Here is a 20,325-nt window from a genome sequence, read left to right as displayed (position 1 = left end):
TAGTACAGTCCACTATGAAAATTAGCTGTGGTTTGTTTCAACTACCTATTTTAAGTGTTGAATTTTATGGAATTGGGAAAGAAGTACCGAGTTTGAAGCGTTCATGAGCAAACATTGCAGTTGAATGTTCAAACTCTGAATTTGATGAATAATAAATCCTACTAGCTCGATTGATGGTTTCATTTAATTTATTTAAACCAGGTTACCTATAATAATATTTTTTGGTTAATTTATGAAAATATCAAATTAGCCCGTAATCCTGAATTCTGATACATAAAGTTAGCTTATTAATTTAACACAGGTACGACTGTACTCAGTGTTGCACTATCAAATGCAATTGACGCGCCTCTATGCCAGGGTTTTTATGTTCCTGGTCAGGCTATAATATTTTTATTTGGCTTTGGCTTTAAAAATAAATGAATGTAACAAATACAGATTTTGTTTTTACTTAAAATTCAAACCTTGGTAGCGACCCCTAAATGTCTTTTAAAAATTTAAAAAAATAATGAAAGTCTTTCATATGGTATATATTCAAATTACGTGGTGCATTCCGCAAAATATAAGAACAATTTTTTTTTTCCTAGGAATAAGGACCACCCCCTACTGCGCACTTGTCAGCCATGACGTCACATCGACGCTCAGGTACGAACGGGACGAACGCGGGCAAGTGGGAGGGAGAGTCGCAATCAGTGAGGTACACAGTTAACTCGATTGGGTTGTACCTTGTTCTTATTTATGTAGTAAATGTAGGTAATTTACCTTAGTTTTGCTTATGTAATAACAGTGGGGGCGTCTCTGCCGGTGTACTTTTGAAGCTGCGATATTTGTAGCGCGACGTCTATGAGAGGCCGCAGCATTACTTGTGCATCGCCCAACACGTTCTTAGCCTCGTACGAGTCTATGTACAATCTGGGGAGAATATTTAATGTTAAAACGAGTCATTTGAATTTAAACACATTTTGTTGTAATATACTTAGCACTTATTGCTATATGTATATAAGACGCTAGTGCTTAGTTTGCTGTGACATCGTCCTTATAAAAAACCTTTAAGTAACTTATGTTTAGAACATATTCATAGCTTAAACAAATCTTTGAAGAATTCTATTCGACTTAGGTTTTATTTTCGCCATTTGGGGACACAGCGACGTAAAAATAATAATAATTGTCTAAAAACCGTGAAGAATTAAACCTATTCGATACAGCTGTCCCTTTTCATTATCTTAAGAGAAAAAGAGAGATAGTTATTTACCTGACGGTAGCACCAGAACTGCCGGTACCACTCAACCGCATCACGATGCGAGAGCCGTCTTCAAATATTATGCGAAGACCCTAGAAACAAAAAAAATGCAAATTAGAACAAAGCCAGGCTTGACAGCATTCTCTAAACTATGGCATTGGTTCCCAAAGTGGGGGGCGCAAAGACCTTTAAAGGGGGCGCGGGCTATCTTTTAAGTACACGTGCGACCGCTGAGAGAATGCATTCCAGACTGCTCGATACGACCAATAAATAATCTTGACTGGAGGAGGGGGGGCGCGGAATTTTTTGCATGGTCGAAGGGGGCGCGTCTCAAATAAGTTTGGGAACCAATGCCCTATGGTATCATCTGTACTAGCCTGTTTACTCTATGGCACATGTCTTGTCGCCGGTAGAGTGCGATGACGCAACGAATATTATTCCATTATCTTCTCTATGGTATCACCTACACTGTACACTACTATGTTTACTCTATGACACTAACCTGCTTCATAGACACGCTTTGGTCTATGGAGTCCATATACGAGAATTTGTCGAACTGTTTGACGACATAAAATATGTTTTGTTACCTCTAGAGTGCTATGACGCTACGAAATATCTCGTTGACCTCTATGGTATACATAGTCTGCTTACTCTATGATACTGACCTGCTTCATAGACACGCTCTGGTCTATGGGGTCCATATACGAGAAGTTGTCGGCCAGTTTGACGACGTATGTCTTGTCACCGCTAGAGTGAGACGACGCTACGAAGCCAAACTCGATGCCCTTTATAGTATCATCTACACTATGTTTACTCTATGGTACTGACCTGCTTCATAGACACGCTCTGGTCTATGGGATCCATATACGAGAAGTTGTCGGCCAGTTTGACGACGTATGTCTTGTCGCCGCTAGAGTGAGATGACGCTACGAAGCCGGGCTCGGTCATTTTCTTCTCAAGAGCTTGCATCATTTCGTTGCAAGGGTCGCTTGCGCATTCTTCGTAGTCGTATCTGGAATTGATTTATTTATTTTGTTACAAAATGTAATTATTAAAACGACTTAAGATGCTGCAGTATTTAGCTTTATGTATTCGCTGGGTGCGAAGTACTAGGTGGGGGGGACATAATCTATCGCAGCGCTCATGGTGGTCAAAAGTAGAAATAATGTAAGCTCTGTCATCAGATGTATCTGTCAATGGCAAAGCGATTCTACATAATACATTTTAATATCATTAATTAATCGCATGAAAAGGGTCCTACTGGGAACTTAAATAAAAGAGTGGACTGTATTTCGATAGGGCTGTTTTAATAGCCGTTTACAATTTGGAAATAACTAAACTATACAACGTGGTAGTACAAAAATGAGTCACAGTAGTTGTTGTGCACAGATGTTTGCCTTATGATGAGAGCGTGAATTATTGAACTCTGCCCTTGTTTTGTTCTTAATTCTTCTACATCTCGGACTTGTCCAGCCAATACCAACAACTTTCCTTTAAATACGGTTTGTGGTTGGAATTTGATATTGTAACTCTCACAAACCCGGTCTTCAAAACGATACTCATTTCGATCTGAAAACGATATTTAATTTATTACTAGCGATACAGAAACATTTAAATATATTTACTGTTATATAATGAAACCGTTAAAGTAGCTTTTTCTTTTTGTTTTACTGTAAAACTACAACTATAAATGAAGTAAACAAACCCTGACACAATCAAAATTAAACACACTTTTATGGTTTAAGACATTTATTTCTCTAAAAGAATTACATTCACTTACAAGAGAAATACAAAATTAACCTTAAAACTATAGATTATTTAAAGTTTATACAATTTTAATTGTTTACATTTTAATATTTTTTGCACGAAGCAGACGCGTACAATAGCAGTCACTCGAGTATTAATATATTGGTCATTCGTGGGTACACTAAGAAAACAGTAGTTATAATTCGTAACGACAGGTCCAATTACGTATCGTATTCTAGTTTCTATGAGAATGTTGTACTTAAGTCACTTTTTTTTTTTTTTTTTTTAATTTAGTTTAAAATTAGCCCGTCCTTCTCTCTCGTGGCCAGAACCATTGCCAAAGCTCTTCCCGCTCTCTCCGTGCCTTTCACCTGCCCTTTCACCAATCTCACAAGACACGCATATAGCTGAAGCAGCCCCACAGTTGGCGTGAGACCTATGCCCTACAGTGGGACGTGTATAGGCATGCTTTGCTTACCATATCGGTGCGAATACAAATGTAAATCAGACTCATTTTTTTTCTCAAGTAAGTGACGATATGTTTTTATTGAGAAATAAAGAATCTTTAAACCTTACCAGTAGGCACTTCAAACATCTCCTGTCCCTTAACAGCCGCGACCCTATCCACGGCTGCCGCAGTGGGCATACTCCTGGCGAAGCCCCGGACTCCAGTCCGCTGGAAGTACTATGAGCTTATTCCGCGCACATACAACATCTAGACGTGCAGTTAAAAAACCTATTTGAAACTTTAACAACAGGTGACATAAAGTCCTATGTTCCCTAGATGGGGCAGAGGGCGTCCACAGCATTCCTCCATCGCGTTCGGTCTTGAGCTTCGCGTTTGATCTCGCTCCAAGCCTTGCCGATTTTCAACCGGTCTTAATTTTAAAAAACGTCTCAGCTTACCAGTAGGCACTTCGAACATCTCCTGTCCCTTAGCGGCCGCTACCCTGTCCACAGCGGCTGCAGTGAGCATACTCCTCGCGAACACACATGAATAAAGCGTCAAAAATCCTATTATAAACCTTAACATCAAGCCCTAAGTTCTAAAAACAAACGCAGCTTACCAGTAGGCACTTCGAACATCTCCTGCCTCTTAGCAGCCGCCACTCTATCCACGGCTGCCGCGGTGGGCATACTCCTGGCGAAGCTTCATACTCCAATCAGCTGGAAATACTGAGCTTATTCCGCGCGATTACACATACAACATGAGGAGATCCGCAGGATAACCAAAGTGACCGACATAGCTCGCAGAATTGCTAAAATCATGCGTAGAGACGATGGCCGTTGGGGCAGAAAAGTTCTCGAATGACGACCACGGGCTGGAAGACGTAGCGTGGGCAGGCCTCCTACTAGGTGGACCGACGATCTGGTAAAGGTCGCTGGAAGAGCCTGGATGCGGGCAGCGCAGGACCGTGCATTGTGGAAAACCTTGGAGGAGGCCTTTTTCCAGCAGTGGACGTCATTTGGCTGAAACTGAACTGAAAACACATACAACATCTCAGACGTGTCCTAGGGTCTAAAAACAAACGCAGCTTACCAGTAGGCACTTCGAACATCTCCTGCCTCTTAGCGGCCGCCACCCTACCCACGGCTGCTGCAGTGGGCATACTCCTGGCGAAGCCTCGGACTCCAGTCCGCTGGAAGTAAGGTATGTGCTGCAGGTTGTTCGCAAGGACTGCCAGCGAGTCGGATGGAGTCACGAAGAACGCGCCGCGGCCGATTATCATGTTGTTCATCAAATATTGCTATGTCTAATCAGAGGCCTGTTTGATAATATTTGAGAATAAGGTTGACTTGACTACAGTGCCTTTCACCAATTCTCACTGGACCCGCATATAGCTGGATCAGCGCCCCAACTGGGATGAGATCTATTTCCTGCAATGGGACGTGTATAGGCATGCTTTTCTTACCAGTACGCTTCAAACATCTCCTGACCTTTAATAGCCACCACCTTATCCACAGCAGCCGCTTTGGGCATACTCGGCGAGAAGCCTCATAAATGCAACATCAAGAGTGTGCCTTGAACAATCCTATTTTAGAAGTCCTAAGGTCGAGAAATTGTCAATATTACTTTAAGCCTTAGTGGCACATTTTAAGGTTGAAAAACGTAGTCTTATGCCCGTTTTCACCACCAATCCCTAAGATTTAAGTGACCCCTATGAATACAAATTTCCTGTTATTTGTTACTATAGGGGTCACTTTAAAGATAGGGATTGATGGTGAAAACGGGCATTAGCTTACCAGTAGGCACTTCGAACATCTCCTGCCCCTTAGCAACCGCCACCCTGTCCACGGCTGCCGCGGTAGGCATACTCCTGGCGAAGCCTCGGACTCCAGTCCGCTGGAAGTACGGGATATGCTGCAGGTTGTTCGCAAGGACTGCCAGCGAGTCGGATGGAGTCACGAAGAACGCGCCGCGGCCGATTATCATGTTGCGGTCGCCTGGTAGGAAGAATAGAATAACGTTGGTTTATAATTTCCAGTAATTGTCAAGTTTATGTGCTCTGTTTTATCAGCTAACGTTTCAAATAACCCGAGTTGGGATATTAGATTTTTACAGTTGTAGCCAGAAGACGTAGTGAGCAGGGCCACTTAGGACCGACGATCTGGTGAAGGTCGCGGGAGCACCGATCGTTATGGAAATCCTTGGGGGAGGCCTTTGTCCAGCAGTGGACATCAATTGACTGAAACCAAACGAACGAAACGAAACGAAAGTTGTTAATTTTTAACTAATAATACAAACAAGGGGTTCAAATGTACCCCAACCTATTTTTGGTGACCATACTAAATGAGTACTACACTAATAGTGTCATAATAAATTACTTTTAGTATTTAACTATTAATAATTGTACTACATAAATTAGTGGGGTACACAATGTACACATGCACCCTACAAAAATTCAACTAACCATCGCCATCGAAAGCAGCTCCGAAATCGTAGTCGCCATTCTTGACAGCTGTCACCAGATCAGCCGCATACGTCAGATTGGGATCCGGGTGCGCCCCTCCAAAGTCTTCTAACGGCACCACGCGGCGAACATTCTTCTCTGACGCTCCTAGCTCTTCGACGAATATTCGCTGAACGTACGGCCCGGTTACTGTGTTTAAATAAATGATAGAATTATATGGTTAAGATTGCATGAAAATATGTTAGTGTTGATGAATAAATATGCTAATCTCAATCGTGATAATTAATAACACAAGATGCTTTTGTAGTGTTTACCTATAATTAAATAAGGAGATGTAGAGAATAAAGTGAAAATAGTAATTACTTATAATATTGTTTAAAACTACAATTTGTGATAAAACATTATCACAACTAATCCAACTATTGTACCTTTTTTATTACTATTTTGATATTGGGCTTGATATCTGGGGCTACTTTTAATCAAAGCATTATTTTTATTTTCTTGTCTTGTATGGTGTAGAATAAAGAGTGTTCTATCTATCTAGATACACGTACTCGTCGTAACCGCCTCTGTGGTCCAGTGGTAAGACCACCTGCTTCAGATGCAGAGGTCCCGGGTTCGATTCCCAGTAGGGGCAGATTTTTCTGTTCGGTTTGGTTGGTGGTAACGCTTGTTTTAAGTCCGCCTGGCTCTAGCTACCACCATCTTACCAAAGTCTGTCGCCATAACAACAATGTTAACAGCATTATTGTGTTCCGGCAATTAGAGGTAAGATAGCCAGTTCCTCCGTGGTTGAGGATTCCGGGTGAAGCTTGCTTCTACCTTCGGCCTGATCGTCACTTACCATAAGGTGAGATACAGGCCAAGAGCTTCCTCGTTGTGGATAAAAAAATATACAGGGTGTTAGGTAAATGGGTATATGAGCCGACACTAGCCCATGTTAACATGGTCATATAAATGGTATGGTGAAGTCAGAAAATTGATATCTTCATTTTAATTATTTTATTTTTCATACAAATCGGATTTTATAAAATTTATTTTGTATGAAAATTAAAAAATATTACTCATATACCCATTTACCTAACACCCTGTATATCTTCGAGAATTTTCCTCCTCACCTCCATTCATAGAGTCGATCAGCACATTGAAAGGCTTCCTCTGCTCCGAGCCTTGGATGAGGGTCTTGATCTTGGGGAAGTCAAAGATCTCCTTCATGTAGTCTACGTAGTCCCTCACAGAGTCGACCACTTCGACCACGAAGGGGCGGTCTCCTACCTGGGAATACATTACAGTAATGAATAACTTCAAAAGTTGTTTAGTTCACTATATTTTAAGTAATAAATGGATTGTCTCAAAAGTTGCTCAGTTGACTATATTTTTGGTCATAGAAGATGGGGCATGTAGGTGAGACTAATCCCACCTCTCTTGTCCACCACTGTTTCTACTGTATATCAAGGACTGGTCTGTCGGCCGTTTGGTTTAGTGATTCGAAACGGACTACTATTCCGGAGGTAGCGGGTTTGATTCCCACACAGTACAAACATTTGTGTGCATGAACATATTTGTTTGTATTGGACCGGGCGTTTTGTATGTATAATAAGTATGTATTTACAAAAAAAAGTATTTAAGTATGTTAATATCCGTTGTCTAGTACCCATAGTACAAGCTTTGCTTAATTTGGGACTAGAAGCGCAGAGTAAAATTATGTCCAAGGATATGTATTTATTTATACAGGGTGTTTGGCGCATCGTGTGCCAAAATGATTTGGCGGATAGAATGGGTCATTTCCTATATTTTCAGCCCCCATAACACGTTCCATGTCAGGCGGCTACTTTTATATTAAGTTTTTTAGTAATTTCACCAAAATACCCAAATCGCATCATTTAATTTCGATTTAAAAAAAAACTACTAAGCGTAGCCTCAAAGTAAATATTTTGTTTTGACGTGCATTGATATAGGGTTGCATCAAATCTAAATTTACTGGCAAATATCATCTAGTTTTTTTTTAATTCAGCTTTGAACTTTTCCGAAAAGTTAAAAATGGACTGAACATTTAAGTTTACATGGCTATAAATTTTTTTTTAAAAGAGATAGCGATCTTCGGATTTTATCAAAACTTCTCTAGTCTATCCCCATTCAAACGGTATACTAATCTTGTTTAAATAATAACAACAACTTCACAAATTCCCTAAATTAGTGCATTGACTCTATTCGGACTGATTTGCGAAATTTGTGTTTATAGCCCCTTTTTGTGTGAATAACACGTTAAATACCTACAGGTAAAAAATATTTATCTTATGCAATGTAAAAAACCTTTTCTCTATCGTTTTTCAATGTGGATTTCTTGAAATTAAAGACGAAAATAATTATTTTGATCGTTTATTAATTATTACAAATTTTGTTCAAAATGTCCGCCTCGGCAACGTATACACTCACGACATCTTCGACTGTTGTCGTATGCAGCCTCATTTCTCTTTTTATTACTATAAAGGCGTTTTCTATTCGTTGTTGTAGTTCTTCTAATGTTTGAACTTCCGTTACGTACACCAGTTCATTACCTCGTCCCCAGACGTAAAAATCTAACGGAGTTAGGTCTGGGGAACGTGCAGGCCACTGTATAGGGCCAGTCTAAATTAGAAGAAGATGTCGTTACTTAGTGTATACGTTGCCGAGGCGGACATTTTGAACAAAATTTGTAATAATTAATAAACGATCAAAATAATTATTTTCGTCTTTAATTTCAAGAAATCCACATTGAAAAACGATAGAGAAAAGGTTTTTTACATTGCATAAGATAAATATTTTTTACCTGTAGGTATTTAACGTGTTATTCACACAAAAAGGGGCTATAAACACAAATTTCGCAAATCAGTCCGAATAGAGTCAATGCACTAATTTAGGGAATTTGTGAAGTTGTTGTTATTATTTAAACAAGATTAGTATACCGTTTGAATGGGGATAGACTAGAGAAGTTTTGATAAAATCCGAAGATCGCTATCTCTTTTAAAAAAAAATTTATAGCCATGTAAACTTAAATGTTCAGTCCATTTTTAACTTTTCGGAAAAGTTCAAAGCTGAATTAAAAAAAAACTAGATGATATTTGCCAGTAAATTTAGATTTGATGCAACCCTATATCAATGCACGTCAAAACAAAATATTTACTTTGAGGCTACGCTTAGTAGTTTTTTTTTAAATCGAAATTAAATGATGCGATTTGGGTATTTTGGTGAAATTACTAAAAAACTTAATATAAAAGTAGCCGCCTGACATGGAACGTGTTATGGGGGCTGAAAATATAGGAAATGACCCATTCTATCCGCCAAATCATTTTGGCACACGATGCGCCAAACACCCTGTATATTTATTTATTGGTCTCCCACCTGGGAATACATAGCCATGTAATGAATAACTTCAAAAGTTGTTTAGTTTACTATGTTTTTGGACACTGTGTACAGACGTGAAGCTAAAGTTCTCGAGTGGCGACCACGGGCTGGAAGACGCGAAGCTTGGGCAGGCCTCCTACTAGGTGGACCAACGATATGGTAAAGGTCGCGGGAAGAGCCTGGATGCGGGCCTTTGTCAACGAACGTTGAACGATTTTTGGACATAGGAGATGGGACATGTTGGTGACTATTCCCACCTCTCTTGTCCACCACTGTTGCTACTGTATAGCAAGGATTAAGGCTGTGGTATCCTATAAACGCTACGTACAGCGTCACTCCGTAGGCTGCGGACTTCAATCTATAGAAATGTACTACTGTGGTCTCTTTCAAACGTTGACGTCGGGTATGGACACCATGTCGATAGGAACATTTGACACTGACGTCGTACGCCGCGTATGGCGTTTAATACTCGTAGGAACTTCAAATTCCACTGTCCACCGTGACACTAAACAATCGAAATTTACCAAAACCAGTGTGCTTCAAATTCGCACCATTGAAGCCATTGCACAGAATAATAATAATACTCGTAGGAGTCGTAGGAGACCGTAGCCTTAGAGTTTGGTCACCAATAAACCTCAACCTGTGAAGGTTGAATAGTCCCTGGGACCATGCATATTAGAGTCGAAGGGAGGACCTGCCTCAAACACTCCTCTGGATTAAGACTGAATGGGCTAGAAGCTGGATACTACTATGGCTTAAGACTAGAACTTACAGTGAAATTCTGCACCCCAATCATGTCAACAGCACAATTGATGTCCGGCACGATCTTGTACTCCTTGATGGTGGTGGTCAGTTTGTATATTAGGCCTCCCTTTCTGCAACTGAAGCGTACCGAACAGGGGACAGGGAAGGGTAGCTGCCTCACCAAACACTCCCCCTAGATCATTTGTTCCCAAAGTGGGGGGCGCGCCCCCCTGGGGGGGCGCAAAGATCTTTAAAGGGGAGCGCGGGCCATCTGTAAGAAACCTGAGACCGTTGAGAGAATGCATTCCAGACTGCTCGATACGACCAATAAATAATCTTGACTGGAGGAGGGGGGGGGGCGCGGAATTTTTTGTATGGTCGAAAGGGGGCGCGTCTCAAATAAGTTTGGGAACCAATGCCCTAGATCATACTACCTGGATCAGTAGCTTCTGCTGCCAAAAGTAAATTTACTTACAGTGAAGTTCTGCACTCCAATCTTGTCAACGGCACAGTTGATGTCCGGCACGATCTTATACTCCTTGATGGTGGTGGTCAGTTTGTAGATGTCATTGGTGGTGTGGTCGGGGGCAGGACCTCCGTTGCTGCAGTTGAACTTGATGCCGAAGTCGTTGTTGATGCCACCAGGGTTGTGGGAGGCGGTGAGGACGATGCCACCTTTGTAGAAATGGTTGAGGTAAGTTAATTGTTAGATCCAACGCACACGATGTGTTGCCGCGGCGGTGCGACGCCGAGCGGTGTCGCTGCGTCGTCTTACATAGAAATATCTGTGGCGGGCACACGAGCGGGATACGGCGAATTCTTTGCAGTGCGGCGCACAATGCATCGTGTGCGTGGCTCTTAATGTAATCAAGTAGATGGCAAAGGGAGCAGTACAGTTTTTAAGGAAAATTCCTAAAGAATAGCCATATAAAACAACATAAAATATGATACATAAATAACCAGTACCACAGGTAACAAAATAATAATACCAGGTTTGTTCTACCAATTTGAACCATGATAAATCAGTATCAATATTATGTATGATTATAGCAGTAGCGCGCGAGGTATCGCTGAGTAAACACGCGCAGTTCGCTTGAGACCGGACCACTTTTTTCGTACCAGCGTAAACCAGAGGTTGCAAACATGTTTACAAGTCAGTGTGCAACTTGCAAAGATACAGTTGGCCATGGACCTCAGTGTTCGGTATGTAAGGGAAACTATCATTTCAACTGCGCTGGCATATCGGAACGAGGTTTTAGCAGGCTGGGAAGCGGAAGAGATTCGTGGATTTGTCCAGCATGTCGGGATACCAACGGCTCACAGTTACAGGACATTAGTCCTTCTCCGTCTGCAAGTAGCACCCCATTGGCTTCACAAAGGCTATCATCTGGGCTTCCAATCGACCGGGCAAGTTCTCCGCGTCCGGTGAGCCCAGGCCAACAATCTCAGGACTCAATACTACAAGACATCTTGGCTAAGGTCACCAGCCTGGAAAAGCGGTTCATCGCATTCCAAACAATGGAGTCCGACGTCAAACAACTTAAGGAGGACATTTCTNCCCATTGGCTTCACAAAGGCTATCATCTGGGCTTCCAATCGACCGAGCAAGTTCTCCGCGTCCGGTGAGCCCAGGCCAACAATCTCAGGACTCAATACTACAAGACATCTTGGCTAAGGTCACCAGCCTGGAAAAGCGGTTCATCGCATTCCAAACAATGGAGTCCGACGTCAAACAACTTAAGGAGGACATTTCTGATCTCAAATCAAGTATAAACACTAATATTGACGGCATGTCTCAACGAGTATCGCAAATTGAGGACCGCTTGGTACCCCTCGAAAAGGTAAAGTCGGAGATGGAGGAACTTGAGACCGTGATAAGAGACCTAGTTGAGAGTAATAGCAGAAATGATCAATGGGTGAGACGTTCAAATATTCAGCTGAATGGAATTCCATACAAAAATGGTGAGAATTTAATATCAACAGTGAAGCGTCTCGCTCAGCTATGCGATTTCCCCTTAAACGTCGACACCGATATTGACTTTGTTACTCGAGTTGCGTTGAAGAACGATGTTGATAACAAAAGCAAAACTAAACCCGTCATTTTGAAACTGCAATCGCGATACAAAAAAGACGACTTTTTAGCGGCTCTTCGGAAGCTCAAGAGTATCAGGGCGAGTGATTTGGGCTTTAGCGGATCGGAAAGTCGGGTCTTCGCTAATGATCATCTCTCCGCAAAGAATAAGTACTTACTTCAACAAGCAAAAATGAAGGCGAAAGAAAAGAACTACTTGTACTGCTGGGTTCGCAACTGCACAGTCATGGTGCGACGAAATGAAAAGTCTCCTGTCATACACATCACGTCGGACAATGATTTAAAAAAGATAACATAAGGGAAATTTGTATGTATAGTACGTGTCTTATTGTAACATGTATGTTATTCTTGAATTTTCTGTGTGTCTGGTTTGCGGCGAATATTCATAGTGACAGTATTTTTATTTTTATAAATCGCTATTATTACCAAAGGTTGGCATCCCCTTGCCTTCCGGGCGCGCTATTGTATAGTTGCCACTACCGCAAAAATGTTCGATCGGACATCGTATCGCTGGTAAAAATATACATTGAGCGTTTTGTGGGTGAGCGCTGCTTGCCGAGTTTGCCACAAGAGGAAATGGACGTCTTGCATTATAATATAATAATTTTATGGCTTAATGTGGAGTTGGCTGCTTGTGTTTGTTCTCGTCTCTTGAGTAAAAATTTTGCGGTTTACCTTCTTAAATTCAATAATATTTTAGAGTACGGAATTATTATGGCTTATCATGAGAAATCGGTAGCATCTTTTGCTTATTTTTCTTGTGCATTTAAACAATATTGCATCGGCGTGTATAGTGATTTGGGTTTCATAATTCATTACGTCAGTTATTTAGTTGTAGTTGGTAATTGTTGTCACTGCAAAATAAAAATTAGTAACATTTTATATTTACACGTACGATTCATAAATACTATATTTTTATTANCAAAGTGGTCAGGCGGAAGAGTCCCCGATAGTACCTATGTCTAATGGTTGGAAGGCAATAAATACATTTTTTTTTTATATATTAATTTCAACTGACATAGCTCGCAGAATTGCTAAAATCAAGTGGCAGTGGGCGGGGCACATAGCTCGTAGAGACAATGACCGTTGGGGCAGGAAAGTTCTCGAGTGGCGACCACGGGCTGGAAGACGAAGCGTGGGCAAGCCTCCTACTAGGTGGACCGACGATCTGGTAAAGGTCGCGGGAAGAGCCTGGATGCGGGCAGCGTAGGACCGTTCATTGTGGAAAACCTTGGGGGAGGCCTTTGTCCAGCAGTGGACGTCATTTGGCTGAAACGAATTAATTGCAACAAGATATTTCGCTATCGGGCTTTTCTGGACCTCAGAAATGTTCCCTATCACTCTTTTTATCAATTCATTTGCGGTTTTAAATAATATTATTTACTCTTCACGTCTCTACAGTGACACTCAAAGTAGCCAAAAAGTTGTCAGACAACATCCTTATTCCAATTGTAACGAAGACGTGTTGCTAACTTTTTGGCTATTGGGTGTGACAAACTATTTGACTCCGACTGTACCATGCCATCGCATGCCGTCATCAGCCTCCAGAAATGAGTCACGGGGCCAGCAATCAATCGCGCGCCAATCGCTCTGCAAAAAGTAAAGGAGGACCGGCTAATAAGTTTGCTCGCTCTTGCGTGCCCGGACGCGGACCAATTCGCTTTTTAAACGGACCAATCGGAGTCGCGATGCTCTGTTTGGGAACCGGTTTAACGGCAGTTGGCGTTTTTAAATTTGGATGTGAGGTAATTAGTTGCGATGGGGTTTTAAATGTCCCAACTATTTCGGGGCTTGGTTCACTCTTAGGTTAGTTTTTGTCATGCTACGTGTCTCCGGTTAAGTCTGATTTAAAGTAGAGAAATTAAACATCAGTAAACTGTGATGGCAAACTACCTACTATGTGCCAAAATAGTAGTCAAAATAAAATAAAATATTTTTGTGAATATGACGCCTAAAGTTCACTTTGACACACTTAACTATTTTCATCAAAAGCGTAAGTCTGAATTTCTTAAGAAACAGTGCTTTTCAACACAAAATTGCATCCCTTACCTATTTGGCTGACTTTAAGTTTTTTTCAACACCCTTTCCCAGAAGGATTTAAATTTTTCTATAGACTTGCAGCCATCCACCCAATCTAAACCTGCAGTATGTTCATTTATGATCTAGAATGTCCAATAAGTTTAAGTATTCAGCACAGCAAGACAGGTAAGCGGCTTATCTCAGTAATGCTCATTGATATACCGCGCGGCGCTATCGTCGTTCGGCCAGATTTGAATTTGAATGCGCAGGCGTTCGCAGTTTCGGACAGTTGATCTTGTGACGGATTTGCGTAATAATTTATAGTATTATACATGGGGGAGTAAGTGTCTGACTGTTAATTGCACTTTCACGCATAGCTAAATTAATGGTGATAGAGTTGCACAATCTATGAGGTACTGAAGGGGACAGAAGTATAATACCTGTAGAAATAATTACAGCGATTAAAATTATGATCCAAGTTGCGGAGAAATTATGTTTATGTTTTTTTCTCTTTACGTATTTATGACTAAACTGCAAGAAAATCGAGTATTTGTTTAATAGTTAATGCAAATGCTGGCACAGTCATCGGCATCGGCATATAACATGTAGGGTGGAGATGCAGAGGCTCTACAAAGATTTAATTCTTTCCCTAAGGCTTTTTACATCCGTGCATTTACTTACCTTGTTGGCCGAATTTGTTACCAATGAAGCCATAACGCTGGGGCAGGAAAGTTCTTGAGTGACGACCATGAGCCGGAAGACGAAGCGTGGGCAGGCCTCCCACTAGGTGGACAGACGATCTGGTGAAGGTCGCGGGAGGTGCCTGGATGCGAGCGGCGCAGGATCGGTCTTCGTGGAAATCCTTGGGGGAGGCCTTTGTCCAGCAGTGGACGTCTTTCGGCTAAAACGATGAAGCCATAACCATCAAATTCCTCAACATTTAAGTAAACTAGAATATTTTGGTATACATGGCGATCTCCTGAGATGGCTGAAATCCTATCTCATGAACAGAACCCAAGCTGTCACACTGAAGGGTTACATGTCTAGTTTTATACCAGCTCCTTCTGGGGTGCCTCAGGGCTCTCACCTCGGACCGTTATTGTTTAACATTTTTATAAATGACGTGGTAGATTGCTTTCGACATTCCAATTGTCTCCTATTCGCAGATGATACAAAAATTTATACAGTAGTAAAATCTTTGGGGGACTGTTTCGCCTTGCAAGAAGATATAAAGCGATTGTGTGACTATTGTGTTAAAAATAGGTTATTTCTCAATATTGATAAATGCTGTGTAATCACTTATAGTAGAAAAAAACGTCCATTACAATTTAATTATACAATTTTTGGCCAAAATCTTAAGCGATCGACCGAGGTGAGAGACCTAGGCATAATACTGGACAGTGAATTGTTGTTTTCTTCGCACATAAACAAAATCACTTCTAAGGCATATCAGTTGTTGGGGTTTATTTTTAGACAAGGTCGGGAATTTACTAANATACTGCTATATAATGTCCTGGTCAGATCACAGCTCGAATATGCGTCGACTGTCTGGAATCCCCAGTATCTTATATATATAAACTCAATTGAAAAGATTCAAAACAAATTTATACGGAGAATGAGATATAGATTTCGAGGAGACTTTGACGCTGACAGAGTTGTGTCTCTTGCTTTGCGAAGAGAACACTGCGATCAACTTTTATTGTACAAAGTTGTTAATGGCTATATTGACTCGCCCTACCTTTTGAGTAAGGTTTTGTTGCGATGTCCGAGAGCGAACATGAGGTCATGTGATTCATTTGCCATTTCTTCTTGCCGTACTAATTATGCGATGAACCGATTTATTCTAAGATCAATGAAATTGTATAACTCCAAATACTGTCACTTAGATATTTTCAGCCTAAAACCAAACAAATTTAGGTCGTTGTTAAAACAGTAATTACCTAACTATTTATTGTTTTAACAACGATGCGATATTTCGAGTTTAAATTAATTGCCAAGTCATAGTATATTTAACATAGAATCTAAAAATTTATTTACTTTTTCTGTTTCTGTTTACTCAATTTTTAAAAACGATACCTATGTATAAACTATTTGTGAAAACTATTTTGGCAAATGTGAAGTTTAATTGGTAACTCTATATGTGTTATAGAATGCTGTTTGTTTTCCTAACAATAAAATAAAATAAAATAAAAATAAAAACCAGCGAATTAATTTTAACAAAAATACGCGAGAAATAAAGGAAGCTGGAATTAAAATGAAAACGAAAATCCATGCTTATTGCGGATTATGCTGTGATTAAAAAGAAATTAGTAATTAATTATGTTAAAGTAAATAAATATATACGAAAACTACTGTCGAGTTTTAAGCCTCTAGCCTTTGTTTTATGGCTGTTATCAGCTGCATAACAGTAATGACGGAGGCTAATGTTTTCCCAAATTATCTCTGCGTTTATTTTAAAGAAAAGGGGCTCTTAGAATGTTTCTAAATTAAAAATTATACATGTCCCTAAAATATTTCCAAAAGAATCCTGACTCGACAAAAGTTTTTGAATTATAGCCTGACCAGGAACATAAAAACCCTGGCATAGAGGCGCGTCAATTGCATTTGATAGTGCAACACTGAGTACAGTCGTACCTGTGTTAAATTAATAGCCTAACTTTATGTATCAGGATTCAGGATTACNATGCATCCAACTGTACTATTTTACATAAAGTAAGCGTGGCAGAGTTTAATTCGTTTATTTTTAAATGACCGGTGAATCTATTTCTTGGGTTTTGGCAATTATTTATGAATCGTAATAAGTATGCAGTGATTCGATTCAATTTAGCAAAATTTGAGTAATTTTGAGTGTAGTTATTTTGTTCGGTGGCAACTTTGCATTCGACTTTTATCTCTGGCAAAGAGCTGGGCATGTAGTTGGGTTGAATAGGCCATTGAGATTCCGACTGTATTAAAAATGACGGGCCACTAAACCATATCTGAGAACCACTCAATTGATTTGCATTACATCCCCTAGATCCTATGTCGGCCGGGTTTAAATTGGTTGGCACGTACCTCCAGGCGTGGGAATCGCTATGTTCAGTGATTTCGTTTATTCTATTCAGTACAAACGTTTTAAGAGAGGATTTGGGAGTCCGAATCCAACCCAATACAATTGTGGAATCACTCCACAGAACACAACGCTTGACCTTTAACCTTAAAGCTGTTCGAACCTTTTCAGTTAGTCTGACTGCTAACAGTGCACCGCAAAGTTCTAATCGCGGTATCGTCATGCCCTTTAAAGGTGCTACTTTGCTCTTAGCCATGACTAATTGGACAGTGATGGTACCGTCTGCTGATATAGACCGTAAGTATACGCAAGCACTGTAAGCGTGTAAAGATGCATCGCTGAAGGAATGTATTTCTATAAGTATAGGTGAATTGCACAATGTGCGTCGTGGAATAATGATTTTATTTAATTGTGGAAGGGTCCTCAAGAATGTTAACCATTCCTCTTCGATTTCAGAAGGTAAGGGGTCATCCCATGAAATTTTAGAGAGAAGCGTGTCTGATTTAGCAGACCACCTCAAGCCTAAAGTCTTTGCATCATCATCATTTACTATCTTAAGCAAACCATCGTGATTATCCTCTTCTTGAATGCTATTTAATATTTCAGGGCAATTAGAACGCCACTTTCGTAAATGAAATTGACCTTTCTTGAGCTGAGAAATAACACCTTGTATTATGTGTATAATTGTCGACTTTGAATCATGACCGCTTATGTAGTCGTCTACGTAGCAGTCGTGTATTATAGTTTCACGGACTAAAGGATCAGTACATTCTTTCCCTAACTGTACAAGACAGCGAGTAGCCAAATACGGAGCGGAGGCTGTGCCGTACGTTACGGTGTTTAATTTGTACATTTTTAGTTCTTCTTTGGGGTCAAAACGCCATAGAATCTGTTGCAGACATCTTTGATGTTCTGCGACAAGTACACATCGGTACATTTTCTCACAATCGGATGTGACTACGTATTTGTGCTGTCTGAAACGGATTAAAATGCTAATGAGATCGTCTTGTACGGTCGGCCCTATATATTGAAGATTGTTAAATGATAAACCCGATGTTGTCTTGGCGGATGCGTCAAAAACAACCCTCAATTTCGTTGTGAGGCTAGATTCCTTTAATATGCCGTGATGAGGAAGTACGTATGTATATTTATCATTTTTGCTATCTGTATTTAATGACATGTGACCTAAGTCAATATATTCCTGAATAAAATCAGAATACTTTTGTTTAAGTAATGGATAACGAGCTAGTTTTCGTTCTAAAGACTGAAATCTATTGAAAGCTTGTTCATATGATTCACCTAACAATTCAGGTGAATGTTGCATTGGAACTTCTACAACAAATCGACCGTCAGTTTGTCGAGTTATTGTTTGATTGAAATGAATCTCGCAATGATTTTCTTGATTAGTAGTTTTACGGGGTGATGGAACTGATTCTAATTCAAAAAACCTATCTAATTTATGTTGTAGCTCAACCTCGTTTATGAAATGGCAATGGACTGTAGACATGTGCGTAGATTGAATATTATTATTCAACTGTTGCGACTGCATCGCACCTGACACCAGCCAACCAAGCTTAGTGTTGTTGAGAATCGGTTTATTTTTNTTTTATTTGTTTATTTAAGTTTGACAAATAATTCTCTATTTTATTTAATGTTATTTTTAAGTTTTTGCAACGCCTTCACTGGGCGTCACATGTTCAATATTATGTTCCTGTCAACCCTTACCCATGTGACATGCAATAAATAATTTGAATTTGAATTTGAATTTGAGTAATGCGAGGAATAACGAAACAATTAATTTTTGTACTATATTTTTCAGTTCGTGAAAACAATGTTACATTGGAACGGGAGTGAATGCGAATTGAGTCGCGACTTAATCCTTCAACGGCTGTCGAAGTTGAATAATGGGGAATATTTAATTTATTAAGTAACTTCTTAGTTATAAAATTGGACGTGCTACCGTTATCCAGTAAAGCACGGACAGTGTGACGGATGCCATTGCCGTCGACCACGTCAACGAGGACTGTAGACAACAGGACACAGCAGTTGTGAGTGGAAGACAATACAACTTCAGTTTGTTCCGCCGTATCGTCATAATCATGATCAGAACTCGAGTCATTATCATAGCACTCGGGTTCAATGACCTCTTGCGTAGCTAACGTGACACCTTTGTCGCTGTGGGACGAAATGTTAGAGGGTGCGGAACCCTTAGGCTCAATCTATGACTGTTCCTCTGTATGTAACATCGTGTTATGTCGCTTAGAACAAATCCTACATGAACCGAACCTACATTTGCTAACGTCATGCCCGTGACGCAAGCAGTTGAGACAAAGTTTTAATTGTTTTACTTTATTGATTTTAGCGTGAACAGATAAAGATTTGAATTTTGTGCATTGGTAAACAGCGTGATTCTGTTTACATAAAGGACACGAGTAATTTGTTGTTTGTGCGTTTGTGTTAGCAACAAATGCGCGTGACCTTGAAGTGATTGGTTCACTATGTCTACGTTTAACTTGGCTCAAATTGATAGTTTCAAGCAAACTGGCGCGATTTTTAATAAAATTAATGAACTTCTCTAAATCTGGAATTTTATCAAAGTTATTAGTGTATTCTTTCCATTTTTTTTANGTATTACAATGTCTCGTTTGCCAGTATGACAGAAAATTTGCACTTCATAAGCGCTAAATTGGTCATTAGGCGTTCGTCGTCAAATAAGCGGGGCAATAAACTGTGAAATATTTATTATAACACGCCTGAGAACTGTGGCACCTTACCGTATATTTCATCTGAGAGTGACGTAGGCAGTAGGAGGAAGAATATAAAGGCTTGTCTTGATAGGCAAACGTTTTAGGAATGAATAACGAAAGCTAATGTAAAACGGGCTTCTAGGATTGTAAATACATGCGCTGTGCAATAAAAAAGTTCAATGGCACTCATTAAAATTATATAAAAGTTAGTAAAAAGGTAATGTTTACTGAAAAGTTAGTAAAAATCTTAGTTTTTTTTTTACCTATTAAACATTTTTCATTCTAAATTATCCAAACTTCCATATTTGGAAGCAATCGTTTTCAATCCAAACGATGAAAATAAGAAGTAAGAATGTAAGAGCCAAAGCACACGATAATATTATTGCGGTGGCGAT

The 20,325-nt window shown here is 40.0% G+C and overlaps 2 protein-coding genes across 2 annotated transcripts; one reads left to right on the top strand and one right to left on the bottom strand.

Moving 5' to 3' along the window:
• Nucleotides 1-725: 725 nt before the first annotated feature.
• Pgm1 (phosphoglucose mutase 1) lies at nucleotides 726-11,039 on the bottom strand. Its single transcript, XM_028315194.1, has 9 exons — nucleotides 11,027-11,039; nucleotides 10,499-10,698; nucleotides 7,014-7,170; nucleotides 5,896-6,084; nucleotides 5,214-5,428; nucleotides 4,524-4,731; nucleotides 2,066-2,256; nucleotides 1,250-1,329; nucleotides 726-909 (listed from the first exon to the last, which is right to left on the bottom strand). Exons 1-9 carry the CDS (start codon nucleotides 11,037-11,039, stop codon nucleotides 771-773), a joined length of 1,392 nt encoding a protein of 463 aa, XP_028170995.1. The 3' UTR covers nucleotides 726-770.
• A 49-nt stretch (nucleotides 11,040-11,088) lies between these two features.
• On the top strand, nucleotides 11,089-12,995 carry LOC114360465 (uncharacterized). The gene is made up of 2 exons (XM_028315184.1): nucleotides 11,089-11,402; nucleotides 11,600-12,995. The coding sequence occupies exons 1-2, from the start codon at nucleotides 11,167-11,169 to the stop codon at nucleotides 12,411-12,413; spliced, it is 1,050 nt and encodes a 349-aa protein (XP_028170985.1). The 5' UTR covers nucleotides 11,089-11,166; the 3' UTR covers nucleotides 12,414-12,995.
• The last annotated feature ends 7,330 nt before the right edge of the window (nucleotides 12,996-20,325 follow it).

The sequence above is a fragment of the Ostrinia furnacalis genome, unplaced genomic scaffold, assembly GCF_004193835.3.
Source record: "Ostrinia furnacalis isolate ACB-3 unplaced genomic scaffold, ASM419383v2 OfSCF5051, whole genome shotgun sequence".
Classification (NCBI taxonomy): Eukaryota; Metazoa; Arthropoda; class Insecta; order Lepidoptera; family Crambidae; genus Ostrinia; species Ostrinia furnacalis.
The sequence above is the reverse complement of the archived record's forward strand: the minus strand, read 5'-3'. Positions and strand labels throughout refer to the sequence as shown.

What these genes read in the sequence shown, in the direction of transcription:
- LOC114360465 (XM_028315184.1), top strand. Translation starts at nt 11,167, where the DNA reads ATGTTTACAAGTCAGTGTGCAACTTGCAAAGATACAGTTGGCCATGGA. An exon ending in ACCCCATTGGCTTCACAAAG is followed by an intron (nt 11,403 to 11,599) that starts GCTATCATCTGG and finishes GGCTTCACAAAG; the next exon opens with GCTATCATCTGGGCTTCCAA.
- Pgm1 (XM_028315194.1), bottom strand. An exon ending in AGCTGCTTTCGATGGCGATG is followed by an intron (nt 5,429 to 5,895) that starts GTTAGTTGAATT and finishes TCTTCCTACCAG; the next exon opens with GCGACCGCAACATGATAATC. An exon ending in GATGTTCGAAGTGCCTACTG is followed by an intron (nt 2,257 to 4,523) that starts GTAAGCTGCGTT and finishes ATAAATAAATCA; the next exon opens with ATTCCAGATACGACTACGAA.